This window comes from Bubalus kerabau, chromosome 15 (genome assembly GCF_029407905.1).
Source record: "Bubalus kerabau isolate K-KA32 ecotype Philippines breed swamp buffalo chromosome 15, PCC_UOA_SB_1v2, whole genome shotgun sequence".
NCBI classification, from domain to species: domain Eukaryota; kingdom Metazoa; phylum Chordata; class Mammalia; order Artiodactyla; family Bovidae; genus Bubalus; species Bubalus kerabau.
Window position 1 is genome coordinate 79,300,114 of NC_073638.1, and position 19,485 is coordinate 79,319,598.

The 19,485-nt window shown below is 37.3% G+C and overlaps 2 protein-coding genes and 1 pseudogene across 2 annotated transcripts; all 3 read right to left on the minus strand.

Moving 5' to 3' along the window:
- Nucleotides 1-5,543: 5,543 nt before the first annotated feature.
- LOC129628440 (olfactory receptor 5W2-like) lies at nt 5,544-6,473 on the minus strand. The gene has a single exon (XM_055547882.1). The coding sequence runs from the start codon at nt 6,471-6,473 to the stop codon at nt 5,544-5,546; it is 930 nt and encodes a 309-aa protein (XP_055403857.1).
- Nucleotides 6,474-11,163: 4,690 nt separating this feature from the next.
- Nucleotides 11,164-12,096, minus strand: LOC129628441 (olfactory receptor 5W2-like). The gene has a single exon (XM_055547883.1). The coding sequence runs from the start codon at nt 12,094-12,096 to the stop codon at nt 11,164-11,166; it is 933 nt and encodes a 310-aa protein (XP_055403858.1).
- A 4,777-nt stretch (nt 12,097-16,873) lies between these two features.
- Nucleotides 16,874-17,805, minus strand: LOC129628442 (olfactory receptor 5W2-like; annotated as a pseudogene).
- Nucleotides 17,806-19,485: the final 1,680 nt, after the last annotated feature.

Consider the following 19,485-nt stretch of genomic DNA (forward strand, 5'->3'; position numbering starts at 1 on the left):
GGCAAAACTGTTTAGTTGTGACTAATATTTATGGCCTAAAACCCTAAAATATACACTATTAAATATTTCAAGGCCTTCCCAGGTGGTGCTAGTGGTAAATAACCCATGTGCCAATGCAGGAGACATAAGAGACACAGGTTTGGTCCCTGGGCTGGGAAGATTCCTTGGAGGAGGTCACAGCAACCCACTCTAGTATTCTTGCCTGGAGGAGCCCATGGCCAGAGGAGCCTGGTGGGTTACAGTCCATGGCGTCACAAAGAGTCAGACACAACCAAAGCCACTTAGTATGCCCACAAATATTTCAAAGAAAAGTTTGTCAAGTCATGATCTAATGTGCTGAAACAAATTTGAACTGGTCCCATTTTTACATGATTTCAAATAACCCAATGATGAATATTTCTGTACATGTATTTCAGTGGACATATTCATTCTTCACTCTAGGGCATAATTCTAGGAAAGGTATTTGGGGCTTCTCGAACATTTATGTCCAGCTATGGTAATAAGAGACTGTCATGGTGTTTACTAAGTGCGGTGGCAATTCTCAATCTATTGTCAATGTGTAAAAGCCACAGCGGATTCACATCCTCAGATACTGCAGTTGGTTACACTTTGCCGCTTGGTCAGCCAGTCAGTTCAGTCGCTCAGTCATGTCCTACCCTTTGCGACCCCATGGACTGCAGCACGCCGGGCTTCCCTGTCCATCACCAACTCTCGAAGCTTGCTCAAACTCACATTCATCAAATTGGTGATGCCATCAAAACACCTCATCCTCTGTCATCCCCTTTTCCTCCTGTCTTCAACCTTTCCCAGCATCAGGGTCTTTTTCAATGAGTCATTTCTTCACATCAGGTGGTATTGGAGTTTCATCTTCAGCATCAGTCCTTCCAATGAACATTTAGGACTGATTTCTTTGAGGATTAACTGGTTTGATCTCCTTGCATGATACAATTTCTAACATTTTATTTAAGTTTTATTTACTTCAGTGCTAAATAGTTGGATATCCACTTTTGGGATGAGTATGAGTTTCTGAATCTGAATAACAGAACACACAATAGGGTCACGTTTGAAAATGTTTGCCCTTCTGAAACTTATACTACTTAGATGGCTTTGTGTTACCACTACTGTGGGTTAAACAGACTACACATATCAAACAATTTCTTGTTTGAATATGAAGTGATTCTTTTTCTCTTTTTTTGTAATTTTCAAGTCCTTTCCAGTACTGGGGGTGAATTTATACAGAAGTAGAATCATATTTTATAGAGACAGATTGTACCCGCTGGAAAGGACCTTAGAGATAATCTAGCTGAAGCCTCTATTTAACTTCAGGGAACCTAAGGGATAGAAAGGAAGAGTGATGTGTTAAATTTAGAGTGGACTTGCTGTCTGGGCCATAGCATGTTTCTAACTAAAGAGAGAGATGTCCAGGGAAGTTAAACGTTGCTGCCTCTGGCTATAACACAGAACCTCCTATTTACTGGTGTTCTGAACATTATTACTGCACAATTTATAATGAATATACTTGTGCAACCCATAATTAGTATGCCTCTATCTGTCCTCTATGTTAGACATTTACCCATATCTAACATTGATTTTGCCATATTTACACTTCTTTATTTCAGTGGCAAGGATGAAGGAAGAGGTCAAGATATATGACTATAATAGTAACACATGACACACTCATTGATAAATTGCATTTGGACATTGATATTTACCATCACACACTGCACTGGTTGTGTGAGAAGAATGTGGTGTTGAAAGATTAAATGGGAAAAGAATGCAGACTATTGAGATAGACAGAGTGTTAACATACTATATTAGTAAACCAATAATTAATGGCAGAACATTGAAACCATGGGCTTTCCTTGTGGCTCAGCTGGTAAAGAATTCGCCTGCAGTGCGGGATCCCTATGTTTGATCCCTGGGTTGGGAAGATTCCCTGGAGAAGGGAACGGTTACCCACTCCAGTATTTTGGCCTGGAGAATTCCATGGACTGTTTAGTCCATGAGGTGGCAATGAGTCAGACACGACTGAATGCCTTTCACTCACTCATTGACTCCATATTTTATCTGACTTTAATATGTTCCAGTCAATGTTTTCTGCCGTGTTACTCCTCATAAGCAACAGTTCAAAGAAAGTTTGAATAAATTAATAAAATATACCATAAATAGAAACCTATAAACCTTTTATATTATAGCATAGCTATCTTATGGTGTTTTTACCATGAGAACTCTTCTTAACATGCCATAGTGTTACAAATACAACCATGAAAAACAAAGGAATTTCATAGGCTTTATTTTTTCATTCTGAAATATTTTTATATAAGGACATTTTACAATGGCAGCTGGAAAATTTAAGACCATCCGAGGCTTTTAACTTTGCAATTTTAATGTGCAAATAAGAGTGTTCTTCAGTAGTTTATGATATCTCAAATATATGATTGGATTGTAGCCTAGCTTTATCAGCAAACTGATTCAGTATTTTAGCCTTCAGGAAGCCATATCAAAGTCAGATGCAAGAGTCAAATATCAAGAAGTTATAGCTTCTTACTTGTAGTGCAATTAACAAATACATGTGTCTTTATAAGAATATTATCTTAGTGTCCATTACAATTTTATGCACCTTCCAAAAAACTGTTGCGTATATACATACAATATGTATACACTGTTGTGAGATATGTGTCTATGTGTGTGTGTGTGTTAAGATACTTAACAAATCTTCAGTTAATTTTGTGTTATTGAGACATAGTGAAGTGAAGTCGTTCAGTCGTGTCCGACTCTTTGCAACCCCGTGGACTGTAGCCCACCAGGCTCCTCTGTCCATGGGATTCTCCAGGCAAGAATACTGGAGTGGGTTGCCATTTCCTTCTCCAGGGCATCTTCCTAACCCAGGGATCAAACCCAGGTCTCCCTCATTGTGGGCAGACACTTTAACCTCTGAGCCACAGGGCTAGTCAATAGTCAAAAAATGTTGCCTACTGTTTTTAGGTAAATTCGTGTTTATTTATTTTATATCCCAGGCAAAATTCGGTGCTTAGTTAACAAGGATGGAATGCTAGTTCTTTAGCAAAGAATGCTCACAAACAGGTGATATAAAGTAATGCCTTAAAAGTGACTGTTTGTAAACCACAGAGAGGTGGGCATTTAACCAGGGTTGAAGATGAGGAGGAAGGAAAGAAAATTATCTCGGAAGAAGTGCAGAAGAATTGGTAGTTGATAACAACAGCACAATATTGCACTTTAACAATTAGACAGCTGTTCTGTATGTCTTTAAAATCTAATCTTTAGACATCTTATTTTTATCTAACTTTAACTTATATGCAGAGTACATCATGAGAAATGCTGAGCTGGAAGAAGCATAAGCTGGAATCAAGATTGCCGGGAGAAATATCAATAACCTCAGATATGCAGATGACACCACCCTTATGGCAGAAAGTGAAGAGGAACTAAAGAGCCTCTTGATGAAAGTGAAAGAGGAGAGTGAAAAAGTTGGCTTAAAGCTCAACATTCAGAAAACAAATATCATGGCATCCGGTCCCATCACTTCATGGTAAATAGATGGGGAAACAGTGGAAACAGTGTCAGACTTTAATTTTGGGGGCTTCAAAATCACTGCAGATGGTGATTGCAGCCATGATATTAAAAGATGCTTGCTCCTTGGAAGGAAAGTTATGACCAACCTAGATAGAATACTCAAAAGCAGAGATATTACTTTGCCAACAAAGGTCCATCTAGTCAAGGCTATGGTTTTTCCGGTGGTCATGTATGGATGTGAGAATTGGACTGTGAAGAAAGCTGAGTGCCGAAGAATTGATGCTTTTGTACTGTGGTGTTGGAGAAGACTCTTGAGAGTCCCTTGGACTGCAAGGAGATCTAACCAGTCCATCCTAAAGGAGATCAGTCCTGCGTGTTCATTGGAAGGACTGATGTTGAAGCTGAAACGCCAACACTTTGGCCACCTGATGCAAAGATTTGACTCATTGGAAAAGACTCTGATGCTGAGAGGGATTGGGGGCAGGAGGAGAAGGTGATGACAGGATGAGATGGCTGGATGGCATCACTGACTCGATGGACATGAATTTGGGTGGACTCCAGGAGTTGGTGATGGACAGGGAGGCCTGGCGTGCTGTGATTCATGGAGTCGCAAAGAGTCCGACACAGCTGAGTGACTGAAATGAACTGAACTGAACTGATTCAAATGTAATTGGCTAATACCATGTGTAATTATAAGTACACAATGTGATATATGTATACATTGTGGAATGATTACCACAATAAGGTTGATTAACACAAGCATCATCTCACAGTGTTACCATTTTGAGTGTGTGTATAGTGAGGACAGTTAAGGTCTACTTTTTTTTTTTGATAATTTCTCAATTTTCCATTATTGTTAACTAGATATACCATATACATTTAGATCCCCCTAAATTATTCATCAAATAACAAAGTTTATACACTTTTACCAATATCACCAATTTCTGCTACCTTTTGAGCCCTAGCAACATTCAACTCACTCTGTTTGTGTGAATTTCATCTTTTTTTTTTTTTGACTATAGCACTCAGCTTTCTGGGATCTTAGTTCCCTGATCAGGGATCAAACTGGACCCAGTTAGTGAAAGCACTGAGTTCTAATCACTGGGCTGTCAGGGAATTTCTGAATTTGACCTTCTAGATTCTACATATTTGTGAGATCATATAGTACTTGTCTTCTTCTCTATTAATATTTCATTTAACACATGACCTAACAGTTCTTCCATGTTGTAGAAAACATGACTTCTAAAAGACATAGACGTGTACACTTCAGTTCACTCACTCAGTTGTGTCCACCTCTTTGTGACCCCATGGACTGCAGCACGCCAGGCCTCCCTGTCCATCACCAATGCCTGGAGTTTACTTAAACTCATGTCCATTGAGTCAGTAATGCCACTTTAAGATCTGAATAACTGTCAGATCCTCTGACTACAAACTTTTCATTTCCCAGATTGAATCTTTTTAAGATTTGACTGAATATCTCTATTCAAAGTATCTTTTTGAATAGTTTTAGATATTTTTGTTTTGAAATTATAGCCCTTTATGTTTATGTCATGATGAATTTGAGGCCAATTATGAATTACTTGACTGTTTTTTTGAATTTGTTTTTAGTACTAACTTCCGTAGTGCATAAACTATAAGATCTAGAATAATATATAAAAAGGCTACAGGTTCAAAGATCACTGGGCAAATGCACAATAAATCTTAGTGTAATTGAAAACAATGTTTTAATTAAACACTGAACAAAAATTACTACAAGAAAAAGACAGAAAAGTTTTTCACTTAGTCAAAGTGCTAGACACACACACAAACACACACACACATATATATAAATCCTTAAAGCATAATGAAACAGGACATGTGTGGGGGAAACAAAATTAGCATTTAATACAAATATCACCTTAAGAATCTGAGAAATTATTATTCTCATGTATTCTATCATTTAATTTTAGTAAATCAGTAAACAATATATGTATATGAATGCATATGTGTACACAAATGCCAAATACAAATAACTAAAACCATTTATTTTTCAATTTTTCCAGGGCCTGTTTTACATCCTTGTTCCTCAAACTATAAATCAGAGGGTTTAACATGGGAATCACAAGGGTGTAAAACAATGAGGTCATTTTGTCTTCATCTAGAGCATAGGATGAACTTGGCCTGAAATACATGAAGAGCAGAGTTCCCTGGAAAATTGCCACAGCAGTTAGGTGGGAGGTACAGGTGGAGAAAGCTTTGAGCCTCCCTTCAGCAGAGTGGATCTTCAAGACTGATAGGATGATATAACAATAAGAGACAAGGACTCCTGAAATGGAGCTTAATTCAATAAAGCCAAAAATCATGAATATCACTAACTCATTGAGCTGTGTGTCTGAGCAAGATATCAACAGGAGAGGAGGAACATCACAAAAAAAGTGATTAATCTCATTTGACCCACAGAAGCATAAGTGGAATGCTAGTGTCGTGTGTATCAAAGCATCTGCCATTCCCACCAGGTAAACCCCAGCCATGAGCAGGGAGCACACCCTGCTGGACATGCTGACTGCATAGAGCAAGGGGCTGCTGATGGCCTTGTACCGGTCATAGGCCATCACTGCCAGCAGGAGACACTCAGAATCTACAAAGGTACAGAAGACCAAGAATTGCAGAGCACAGCCATAGGAGGGGATTGATTTGTTCTTGGCAAACAGGTCTACCAGCATCTTAGGGCCGATGGCTGTGGAATAGCAGAGGTCACAGAAGGAGAGGTGGCTGAGGAAAAAGTACATGGGTGTGTGCAGCTGGGGATCCATCCTAATCAGGGTGATCATTCCGAGATTTGCCAGAAGATTAATGAGATAAACAGGTAGAAACATTGTAAATAGGATCACTTTATTCTCAGTGTTATCAGTAATTCCCAAGAAAATGAATTCAGTCAAGGAGGAGCAATTCTCTCTTTCCATTCTTCTTAGATCTTGTGCAAACTTTCGAGAACGTTATCAAGAAAATCACATATGCATGTTTAATGCTTCTGCACATCAAAAACAAATCATAAGGCAGAGCATGTTTTTTTTTTCCTTAATTGCCTTTTTATACTTAGAAAATAATCCAGTCTTGTACCTACTCTTTAAACAGGCATAACTGTCTATTCTGCAATAATAAAAGGCATATGAGGAAGACCTTTGAGAAAGTTTCAAGTCAATCTAGATGCCATTCATAAGGTTGCTACTTTCTACAAATTCTTCTCTGAGCCTTATTTTTCTTATATCAGAGAGAAGAGCTGGATGATTTTACCTTTCTTCAATTCTTTAAAACCACATGGAAGAGACACCAGTGTTAGCAAGACCAGATTCTAAGACTTCGGACTGAGCTTTCCCTGGGTTTAAAAATATTCAGTTGAGTCCAAAAAAAAAAAAACGATTACTATTTTTGTCTCTCAAAAAGACATGATTGGTTTAAGAATGTTCTTCTTAGTTCCAGAAACAGTGAGTACATCACTGACTAGTAATAATAAAAATCATTATGTTACTGGTTTTAGCTTATCTTCTGCTTAGCATCTGGTGACACATGAAATAAGTTATTACTGATCTGCTTCCTAGAAATTTGCTATTGCTTTCCCATAATGCTCTTTACGTCTTTGTAGCGAGGTGACCATCTAGGATGACTCTCTTGACCAGTGGAAGAAAAGAGCTAAAAGGAGGTGAAAACAACAGAATGTACCACATATATTTGCATCACTTTAGATTTTAAATGACTTTCAATTTAATTGAATGTAAATTAGATTAGGGACAATAAATGCTTCTAAAATGCAAAGACCTTGCTGTCTCTGTTGTGTTTATGTGTATGCCTGTGTATGTATCTTAATGTAAGTGAAAGCAATGGACTTTTTCTTTAGACCTTAGTAAATATAGTACATGGTCAACATGGAGGTGAATCTGTACATGTTTTTGTTTTTATTGTGGTATGTATGCTGTAAAACAAAACACACCTTAATTGTTTTGTTTCTATAAAACAAAACACACTTTAAATTCATGTACAGTTGCTCATTGAAAAAAGGAACAAAGACTTTTATGTGATCCAGCAGGAAAATAAAATTACATTATGAATGTTAACAAGTTCAGACAGATTCTTCCAATTTTGTGAAGAAAATGTTATTTCTGCCATTAAATGCAGATTTTAGTGAGTATGTAGGCATAAAGTCCTTCACTTACAAACTCTTATTTTGCCCCCAATTTAAATATTTTCTCTTATTTTTCTTCAGTTAGGATCTGGAAACGTACCTGGAAAGAGCAGGTCTTGGGTAGCTGAACAGTAATGAGCATTTGGTCTTTTATTTTACCAGGTATGTTGGAACTTAAATCCCTGTGCTATGGCCCTTAGGCTTTCGTGTTATTCAAACACTTCATTAATTATATTTTTGCTTCCGTATATTCCCCTGGCAGAGGAAGACATGGATAGATAGCATCACTGACTCAATGGCCGTTACTTTGAGCAAACTCTGGGTGATAGTGTAGGACCGAGGAGCCTGGTGCACTGCCATCCCTGAGGCTGCCAAGAGTCAGACAGACTTTGAAACAGAACACCCACCACAACATTCCCCTGTGAATTCAGAAACAACTTGGCAGAAGAGGAGTTTTTGTGCTTCATTGTTGTATCCAAATTGCTCTATGGAAGGAAGGGTACTGCAAATGATTTCTATGGTGTGTGTCAGCTACCCGGAAACTGTCTCCTCCTTCTCTAGTCAAAGAGGAAACTTAGTGAAATTCTAAAAGATCCCCCTTCATCCAACTCTTTTTGATTTTTCATTGTGTTTTTGAAATATTCCCCTCCTCTACCTCATGTTGGAATATTACACTTTGGTCATATTTTCTTTTATCTTGAATTGTTATCCTGTGTCATAAAATCATCCTTCTAATGTATACAGTTCTTTGATTTTTAGTGCACTTTCAAGTTTGTTCACTCATTACTACTATCTACTTCCAGAACATCTTCATCAGCCCAAGAAGAAATCTACACCTTCTAGCTCTCACTCTCCTTTCCTTCCTCTCAAGCCTGGCACTGCTAATCTTCTTTTTGATTCTATGTGGTTTCCTATTATTGGCCTTGCGTATAAAGAGAATCATGCAGTGTGTGTGTGTGCGCGCATGCGCTTCCTGTCAGGTTTATTTTCTTCGGTAAAGTATTTTCAAGTTTCATTCATGTTATTACATGTGTTAGAATTTTGTTTCATTATGTGGCTGAATAACATTTCATGTTATGGATATAATACACTTTGGCGATCCATTTTTCAGAAGGATGAGCACTGGCTTGTTTCTACTTTACAGCTGATATGACTAATGACACTATAAATATTCCTGTCAATCCCTTTCAAGACATCCCTCATTACCAAATATCAGCTTTGTCCCATTCTCCAACCACATATCATCCAAGGACATTTCACTGATTTTGTGACTTCATCACATTGTCTAAATAGTGCACTCTTTTCTGAATTATGTTTATTTATTTAAGATTTTTTTTACTACAATAAAGGCCACAGGAATTAAATCAATGGTTGCTTTGTATTCCCTATACTACATGGTACTAGTATTTGTAAAGGTAGTGGTTTCTAAATATTTATTGTTATGCATTTTTCACTATCAAATGAAGACCAGAGAATAATTGCAAGGATAAAAACATACTTGCTTTGGGAATTTTTCTATGTATATAGGTCATATGAGTGAAGATGTCTCATTTTAAAAAATGTGCATGGTGATGATTTTTTTTTTGCATTACTTTTTTAATTTATTTTATTTATTAACTTTACAATATTGTATTGGTTTTGCCATTTATCAACATGAATCTGCCACAGGTAAATTAACAGAGATCTATTATTTTTCTTAAAACAATTTGTTTACTATTATTTATATTAGTTATATACAAAATTGGAAAAAAATATCTTGGATGTTACACTTTTATGTCCTCCTTAAGTCCTCCCAGATAGCAATGGAATTCTCCATACTCCTATAACATGGTCTACCATCTTGGTATCTGGTGTGATTGGGCTGCTTCCTAAGGTCACAGAAAGTAAAATAATGCCTTAAGTAGATGGTTGCTTGTGGAACGCAAAAAGACAAAGAAAGATGTTTAACCAGGGCTGAAAATGAGGAAAAAGGAAAGGAAATCATCTTAGATGACATGACACGGTGTTGATAGCTGAGAGTGACAGCACAATAATGTACTTTACCAAGGCTTTTCCCATTGCTCTTTGTAACCTAATTTTCAACTTCCTTTCTTCTTTTTTCCCCTGATTTATTCAGATATAACTGTCAAATAGCATTTACATTCATTAGATATACAAACTGATGATTTGATATATGTATACATTGTGAAACGGTTACCACACTAAAATTGGTTAGCACATTCATCACCTCACATAGTTATCATTGTAGTGTGTGTATAGTGAGAACATTTAAGGTCTACTTTTGTAGTTAATTTCAAGTTTATAATATGGTATGGTTAACTAGAGTCACCATGTATATTAGATCCCCAGAACTTATTCATCAAATGTAATAGCAAAAAGTTTGCACACTTTAAACAGCATCACCCATTTCTCCCACCTTCCAACTCGTAGCAACCAATAATCTTCTTCCTGTTTCTATGAGTTCATTCTACCTTTGTAGATTCCACATATACATGAGATCATACAGTACTAGTTTTTCCCTGACTGACATAGTTTACTTAGATTAAGATCCTTGCAATGATCCCATGTTGCAGAACACATGACTTCTTTACTGCTGAGCACAGGGGATTCTCTGTTTCAGGACCTGTCCAATTGTCACATCCTCTGACTGCTATCTTTTCCTCACCCAACATGGATCTTTCTTAGATATGAGACGGAATATGTTTATCCAAAGATGCTTTTACTTTACACTAGTTTTAGATACTTTGCTTTTGGATTTACAGCACTCAATTTTTTATTACATGATGACTTTAAGTCTAATTTAGACTTACTTGACTATTTAGTTCATTATTGTCTAATACTAGCACCAACTTAAGTTCATTAATACAGAACCTAAAAAAAAAATGTTTTATAACATATAAAGAACCTAAGTGGTGGAAGATTGCTCAATACATGCATAATGTCTTAGTGAAATTGAAATAATGTTTGAATGGAAAATTACTCCAGAATTAGCATAACTAGAAATGTCAAAAGCTTTTTCAAACATAGCAAGTGCCTTATAGAAACTCTGGCCACATACTAAGCATAACATTTGAGGGCAACTGCAGTATCTCCGAAGACCAGGGTTTAATACAAATAATTATTCATTTAAGAATGGCATTGAAACATGTAAAATATCATGTATGAAACGAGTTGCCAGTCCAGGTTCGATGCACGATACTGAGTGCTTGGGGCTGGTGCACTGGGACGACCCAGAGGGATGGAATGGGGAGGGAGGAGGGAGGAGGGTTCAGGATGGAGAACACATGTATACCTGTGGTGGATTCATTTTGATATTTGGCAAAACTAATACAATTATGTAAAGTTTAAAAATAAAATAAAATTAAAAAAAAGGGAATGTGAAAAAAATTATGTTTCTCATGTATCATACCATATAATTGTAATTAAGCAATTACTATGTGTGTAGTCATATGTACAGATATATAATAAAAATACTAAAAATAGAGTTTATTTTTCAATTTTTCTAGGGCCTCTTTTACATCTTTGTTCCTCAAACTATAAATCAGAGGGTTTAACATGGGAATCACAAGGGTGTAAAACAATGAGGTCATTTTGTCTTCATCTAGAGCGTAGGATGAACTCGGCCTGAAATACATGAAGAGCAGAGTTCCCTGGAAAATTGCCACAGCAGTTAGGTGGGAGGTACAGGTGGAGAAAGCTTTGAGCCTCCCTTCAGCAGAGTGGATCTTCAAGACTGATAGGATGATATAACAATAAGAGACAAGGACTCCTGAAATGGAGCTTAATTCAATAAAGCCAAAAATCATGAATATCACTAACTCATTGAGCTGTGTGTCTGAGCAAGATATCAACAGGAGAGGAGGAACATCACAAAAAAAGTGGTTAATCTCATTTGACCCACAGAAGCATAAGCGGAATGCTAGTGTCGTGTGTATCAAAGCATCTGCCATTCCCACCAGGTAAACCCCAGCCATGAGCAGGGAGCACACCCTGCTGGACATGCTGACCGCATAGAGCAAGGGGCTGCTGATGGCCTTGTACCGGTCATAGGCCATCACTGCCAGCAGGAGACACTCAGAATCTACAAAGGTACAGAGAACCAAGAATTGCAGAGCACAGCCATAGGAGGGGATTGACTTGTTCTTGGCAAATAGGTCCACCAGCATCTTAGGGCCGATGGCTGTGGAATAGCAGAGGTCACAGAAGGAGAGGTGGCTGAGGAAAAAGTACATGGGTGTGTGCAGCTGGGGATCCATCCTAATCAGGGTGATCATTCCGAGATTTGCCAGAAGATTAATGAGATAAACAGGTAGAAACATTGTAAATAGGATCACTTTATTCTCAGTGTTATCAGTAATTCCCAAGAAAATGAATTCAGTCAAGGAGGAGCAATTCTCTCTTTCCATTCTTCTTAGATCTTGTGCAAACTTTCGAGAACGTTATCAAGAAAATCACATATGCATGTTTAATGCTTCTGCACTTCAAAAAAAAAATCATAAGGCAGAGCATGTTTTTTTTTTCCTTAATTGCCATTTTATACATAGAAAATAATCCAGTCTTGTACCTACTCTTTAAAGAGGCATAACTGTCTATTCTGCAATAATAAAAGGCATATAAGGAAGACCTTTGAGAACGTTTCAAGTCAATCTAGATGCCATTCATGAGGTTGCTACTTTCTACAAATTCTTCTCTGAGCCTTATTTTTCTTATATCAGAGAGAAGAGCTGGATGATTTTACCTTTCTTCAATTCTTTAAAACCACATGGAAGAGACACCAGTGTTAGCAAGACCAGATTCTAAGACTTCGGACTGAGCTTTCCCTGGGTTTAAAAATATTCACTTGAATTAAAAAAAAAAAATGATTACTATTTTTTGTCTCTCAAAAAGACATGATTGGTTTAAGAATGTTCTTCTTAGTTCCAGAAACAGTGAGTACATCACTGACTAGTAATAATAAAAATCATTATGTTACTGGTTTTAGCTTATCTTCTGCTTAGCATCTGGTGACACATGAAATAAGTTATTACTGACCTGCTTCCTAGAAATTTGTTATTGCTTTCCCATAATGCTCTTTATGTTTTTGTGGAGAGGTGACTGTCTAGGATGACCTTCTTGACCAGTGGAAGAAAAGAGCTAAAAGGAAGTGAAAACAACAGAATGTACCACATATATTTGCATCACTTTAGATTTTAAATGACTTTCAATTTAATTGAATGTAAATTAGATGAGGGACAATAAATGCTTCTAAAATGCAAAGACCTTGCTCTCTCTGTTGTGTTTATGTGTATGCCTGTGTATATATCTTAATGTAAGTGAAAGCAATGGACTTTTTCTAGACTTAAGTTAATAACGTATGTGGTCTACATAGAGGTGAATTTGTACATGTTTTTGTTTTTATTGTGGTATGTATGCTGTAAAACAAAACACACCTTATTGTTTTGTTTCTATAAAACAAAACACACTTTAAATTCATGTACATTGCTCATTGAAAAAAAGGAACAAAGACTTTTATGTGATCCAGCAGGAAAATAAAATTACATTATGAATGTTAACGAGTTCAGACAGATTCTTTCAATTTTGTGAAGAAAATGTTATTTCTGCCATTAAATGCAGATTTTAGTGAGTATGTAGGCATAAAGTCCTTCACTTACAAACTCTTATTTCCCCCCCAATTTAAATATTTTCTCTTGTTTTTCTTAGTTAGGATCTGGAAACATACCTGAAAAGAGCAGATCTTGGGTAGCTGAACAGTAATGAGCATTTGGTCTTTTATTTCACCAGGTATGTTGGAACTTAAATCCCTGTGCTACGGCCCTTAGGCTTTCATGTTATTCAAACACTTCATTAATTATATTTCTGCTTCCGTATATTCCCCTGGCAGAGGAAGACATGGCTAGATAGCATCACTGACTCAATGGCCGTTACTTTGAGCAAACTCTGGGAGATAGTGGAGGACAGAGCAGCCTGGTGCACTGCCATCCCTGAGGTTGCAAAGAGTCAGACAGACTTTGAAACAGAACAACCACCACGACATTCCCCTGTGAATTCAGAAACAACTTGGCAGAAGAGGAGTTTTTGTGCTTCATTATTGTGTCCAAATTGCTCTATGGAAGGAAGGGTTCTGCAAGTGATTTGTATGGTGTGTGGCAGCTACCCAGAAACTGTCTCCTCCTTCTCTAGTCAAAGAGGAAGCTTAGTGAAATTCTAAAAGATCCCCCTTCATCCAACTCTTTTTGATTGTTCATTGTGTTTTTGAAATATTCCCCTTCACTACCTCATGTTGGAATATTACACTTTGGTCATATTTTCTTTTATCTTGAAATGTAATCCTGTGTCATAAATCATCCTTCTAATGTATACAGTTCTTTGATTTTTAGTGCACTTTCAAGTTTGTTCACTCATTACTACTATCTACTTCCAGAACGTCTTCATCAGCCCAAGAGGAAATCTTCACCTTCTAGCTCTCACTCTCCTTTCCTTCCTCCCGAACCTGGCAACTGCTAATCTACTTTCTAATTCTATGCGGTTTCCTATTATTGGCCTTGCGTATAAAGAGAATCATGCTCTGTGTGTGTGTGTGTGTGTGCTTCCTGTCAGGTTTATTTTCTTCAGTAATGTATTTTAAAGTTTCATCCATGTTGTTACATGTGTTAGAATTTTGTTTCATTATGTGGCTGAATAGCATTTCATGTTATGGATATAATACACTTTAGCGATCCATTTTTCAGAATGATGAACACTAGCTTGTTTCTACTTTTCAGCTGATATGACTAATGACACTATAAACATTCCTGTCAATCCCTTTCAAGACAGCCCTCATTACCAAATATCAGCTTTTTCCCATTCTCCAGCCGCATATCCTCCAAGGACATTTCACTGATTTTGTGAGTTCATCACATTGTCAAAATAGTGCACTCTTTTCTGAATTATGTTTATTTTATTTATTTAAGATTTTTTTTGACTACTTTAAAGTCCAGAGGAATAAAATCAATAGTTGCTTTGTATTCCCTAAACTACATGGTACTAGTATTTGTAAAGGTAGTGGTTTCTAAATATTTATTGTTATACATTTTTCACTATCAAATGAAGAACAGAGAACATTTACAAGGATAAAAACATACTTGCTTTGGGAATTTTTCTATGTATATAGATCATATGAGTGAAGATGTCTCATTTTAAAAATTGTGCATGGTGACAATTTTTCCTAAATCAACAGAGTTCTATTATTTTTCTTAAAATAATTTGTTTACTATTATTTATATTCAGTTCAGTTCAGTTCAGTCGCTCAGTCGTGTCCGACTCTTTGCGACCCCATGAATCGCAGCACGCCAGGCCTCCCTGTCCATCACCAGCTCCCGGAGTTCACTCAGACTCACTTTCATCGAGTCAGTGATGCTATCCAGCCATCTCATCCTCTGTGGTCCCCCTGTCCTCTTGCCCCCAATCCCTCCCAGCATCAGAGTCTTTTCCAATGAGTCAACTCTTCGCATGAGGTGGCCAAAGTTCTGGAGTTTCAGCTTTAGTATCATTCCTTCCAAAGAAATCCCAGGGCTGATCTCCTTCAGAATGGACTGGTTAGATCTCCTTGCAGTCCAAGGGACTCTCAAGAATCTTCTCCAATGCCACTGTTCAAAAGCATCAATTCTTTGGTGCTCAGCCTTTAGTTATATACAAAATTGGAAAAAAATATCTTGGATGTTACACGTGGATGTTATGTCCTCCTTAAGTCCTCCCAAACAGATAGCAATGGAACTCTCCATACTCCTAAAACATGGTCTACCATGTTGGCATCTGGTGTGATTGGGCTGCTTCCGAAGGTCACAGAAAGTACAATAATGCCTTAAGTAGATGGTTGTTTGTAAAACTCAAAGAGACAAAGAAAGATTTTAACCAGGGCTGAAAATGAGGAAAAAGGAAAGGAAATCATCTTAGATGACATGACACGGTGTTGACAGCTGAGAGTGACAGCACAATAATGTACTTTACCAAGGCTTTTCCCATTGCTCTTTGTAACCTAATTTTCAACTTCCTTTCTTCTTTTTTCCCCTGATTTATTCAGATATAACTGTCAAATAGCATTTACATTCATTAGATATACAAACTGATGATTTGTTATATGTATACACTGTGAAATGGTTACCACACTAAAATTGGTTAGCACATTCATCACCTCACATAGTTACCATTGTAGTGTGTGTATAGTGAGAACATTTAAGGTCTACTTTTGTAGTTAATTTCAAGCTTATAATATGGTATGGTTAACTAGAGTCACCATGTATATTAGATCCCCAGAACTTATTCATCAAATGTAATAGCAAAAAGTTTGCACACTTTAAACAGCATCACCCATTTCTCCCACCTTCCAACTCGTAGCAACCAATAATCTTCTTCCTGTTTCTATGAGTTCATTCTACCTTTGTAGATTCCACATATACATGAGATCATACAGTATTAGTTTTTCCCTGACTGACATAGTTTACTTAGATTAAGATCCTTGCGATGATCCCATGTTGCAGAACACATGACTTCTTTACTGCTGAGCACAGGGGATTCTCTGTTTCAGGACCTGTCCAATTGTCACATCCTCTGACTGCTATCTTTTCCTCACCCAAACTGGATCTTTCTTAGATATGAGACGGAATATGTTTATCCAAAGATGCTTTTACTTTACACTAGTTTTAGATACTTTGCTTTTGGATTTACAGCACTCAAGTTTTTACTCAATGATGATTTTAAGTCTAATTATGACTTACTTGACTTTTTAGTTCATTATTGTCTAATACTAGCACCAACTTAAGTTCATTAATACAGAATCTAAAAAAAATGTTTTATAAAATATAAAGAACCTAAGTGGTGGAAGATTGCTCAATACATGTATAATGTCTTAGTGAAATTGAAATAATGTTTGAATGGAAAATTACTCCAGAATTAGCACAACTAGAAATGTCAAAAGCTTTTTCAAACATAGCAAGTGCCTTATAGAAACTCTGGCCACATACTAAGCATAACATTTGAGGGCAACTGCAGTATCTCCGAAGACCAGGGTTTAATACAAATAATTGTTCATTTAAGAATCTGAAAAAAATTATGTTTCTCATGTATCATGCCATATAACTTTAATTAAGCTATTAGTCACATGTAAAGATATACATAGTCGTATGTACAGATATACAATAAAAATATTTAAAAATAGAGTTTATTTTTCAATTTTTCCAGGGCCTCTTTTACATCTTTGTTTCACAAACTATAAATCAGAGGGTTTAACATGGGAATCACAAGAGTGTAAAACAATGAGGTCATTTTGTCTTCATCTAGAGAGTAGGAAGAACTTGGTCGGAAATTCATGAAGAGCAGAGTTCCCTGGAAAATGGCCACCGCAATTAGGTGGAAAGTGCAGGTGGAGAAAGCTTTGAATCTCCCCTCAGCAGAGTGGATTTTCAAGACTGAAAGTATGATATAACAATAAGAGACAAGAACTCCTGAAATTGTACTCAGCTCAATGAAACCGAAAACAATGAACAACACCAACTCATTGACCTGTATATCAGAGCAGGAAAGGAGGAAAAGTGGAGGTAAGTCGCAGAAGAAATGGTTAATCACATTTGACCCACAGAAACATAAGCGGAATGCTAATGTCGTGTGTATCAGAGCATCTGCCATTCCCACCAGGTAAACCCCAGCCATGAGCAGGGAGCACACCCTGCTGGACATGCTGACCGCATAGAGCAAGGGGCTGCTGATGGCCTTGTACCGGTCATAGGCCATCACTGCCAGCAGGAGACACTCAGAATCTGCAAAGATACAGAAGACCAAGAATTGCAGAGCGCAGCCACAGAAAGAGATTGACTTGTTCTTGGCAAATAGGTCCACCATCATGTTAGGGCCGAGGCTGTGGAATAGCAGAGGTCACAGAAGGAGAGGTGGCTGAGGAAAAAGTACATGGGTGTGTGCAGCTGGGGATCCATCCTAATCAGGGTGATCATTCCGAGATTTGCCACAAGATTGATGAGATAAACAAGGATAAACATTGTAAATAGGATCACTTTGTTCTCAGTGTTATCAGTAATTCCCAAGAAAATGAACTCAGTAAAGGAGGAGCAATTCTCTCTACTCATTTTCTTTGTTCTTGTCTAAAGTTTTAGCAAGTGATCAAGAAAATTACACCTGGATGTGTAACACTTCTGCACATCTGCAAAATATCATAAGACAGAGTATGATTTTTTTCTATATTTTTATATTTAGAAAATAATTCATGTCAGGTATATGTACGCTTGAAGAGGGATAGCTGTATATTAAGAAGTAATAAAAATTATCTGGAATTGAGCTTTTGAGAAATAGTGATGCAAATTTAGATATCATTCATGAGGTATGCTACTTTCTACAAGCTCTTCTCTGAGCATTATTTTCCTTATCTCAGTGGGTAGATATCGATAAATTTCACTCTCCTTATCTCTTCAAAATAATTTGTAAGAGACATCAGTGATAGAAAAGCCAGGTTTAAGACATGAGACTAAGCATTTTCTATGCTTGAAAATATTCACTTGAATACAAAAAATGATTAGAAAAGATAATTAAAAAATTTGTGTTTCTCAAAAGCACATGATCAATTTAAGAGTCTTCAACTTAGTTCCAGAAACAATGAGTATAACACTGACTAGCATTAATAATGGAGAAGGCAATGGCACCCCACTCCAGTACTCTTGCTTGGAAAATCCCATGGATGGAGGAGCCTGGTGGGCTGCCATCTCTGGGGTCATGCAGAGTCGGACACGACTGAGGCGACTTAGCAGCAGTAGCAGCAGCATTAATAAAAAAATAATTATGGTACAGATTTTAGTTTATGTTGTGTTTAGTATTTGGAGATACATGAAATAATTATTATTTACCTTTTTGCTAGAAATTTATAATTGCTTTCCCACAATGCTCATTATCTCTTTTTGTAGTAGTTGTAGTCAAGGGATGAATCTATTGACCAGTGGAAGAAAAAAAGTTAAAAGAAAGTAAAAGCAACAGAATGTACCACATACATTTGCATCACTTTAGATTTTATATCTCCTTTCTGGATTCAATTTATGATAGGAACATATTTCTGTCTCAGTTTGTAAACAGTGGACCTTTCAGAGATGGCTTAGTTATTTCAGCACCAAAGTATTAAACCAGTAGTTTAAAAAAATATTCAGCATAGCAGTTGGCAGAGGTAATTTGGAGGTAAATGGAGTCCATGAGTGAGAAAACAATAAAAAAGTGTAGGAACAATAGCATGCCATAAAAAAGAAATCTGAAGAAAAAGCCAAATGCTTTTTCTGGGTCATCAACAAGGATTTGTAGGGATTTCCCAGAGGAAGGTGAGCTTCCTGGGGCTGTGGGAGGCCTGGGAAAGAATTAATTAGGCCTGACCCTGGGGCTAAGTCGCTAAGTTGCCTTTCCCCTGTAAAATAACATCCTTCCTGTGGTTGGGAGAAGGCCCGGCCTGCAGGCCTGCCAAGGTTAAGGCAGTGGTGAAGGAAAGAGGGGAAAGGTTTAGCACGGGGATGGTTCTGTAAGAACAGAGGCTGATGCGGGTGACCAGCTGTCCCAGTTTGTCTGGGCTTAAGGAGTTTCCTAAGTGTAGAGCTGTCACTGAGCCTGGACCAGGAAGGCATTAGCAGCCGTATGTCTATTCATTGCCAGGTACCTCATGTTCTTTCCCCTGAAATCTCAGATCCTATTACCCCATATGAGCTTTCATAAGTATATCAGCAAATGTTACGCAACTCCCCAAAGTACAGGCACAGCTTGTTTAGTTGTGCTTCACT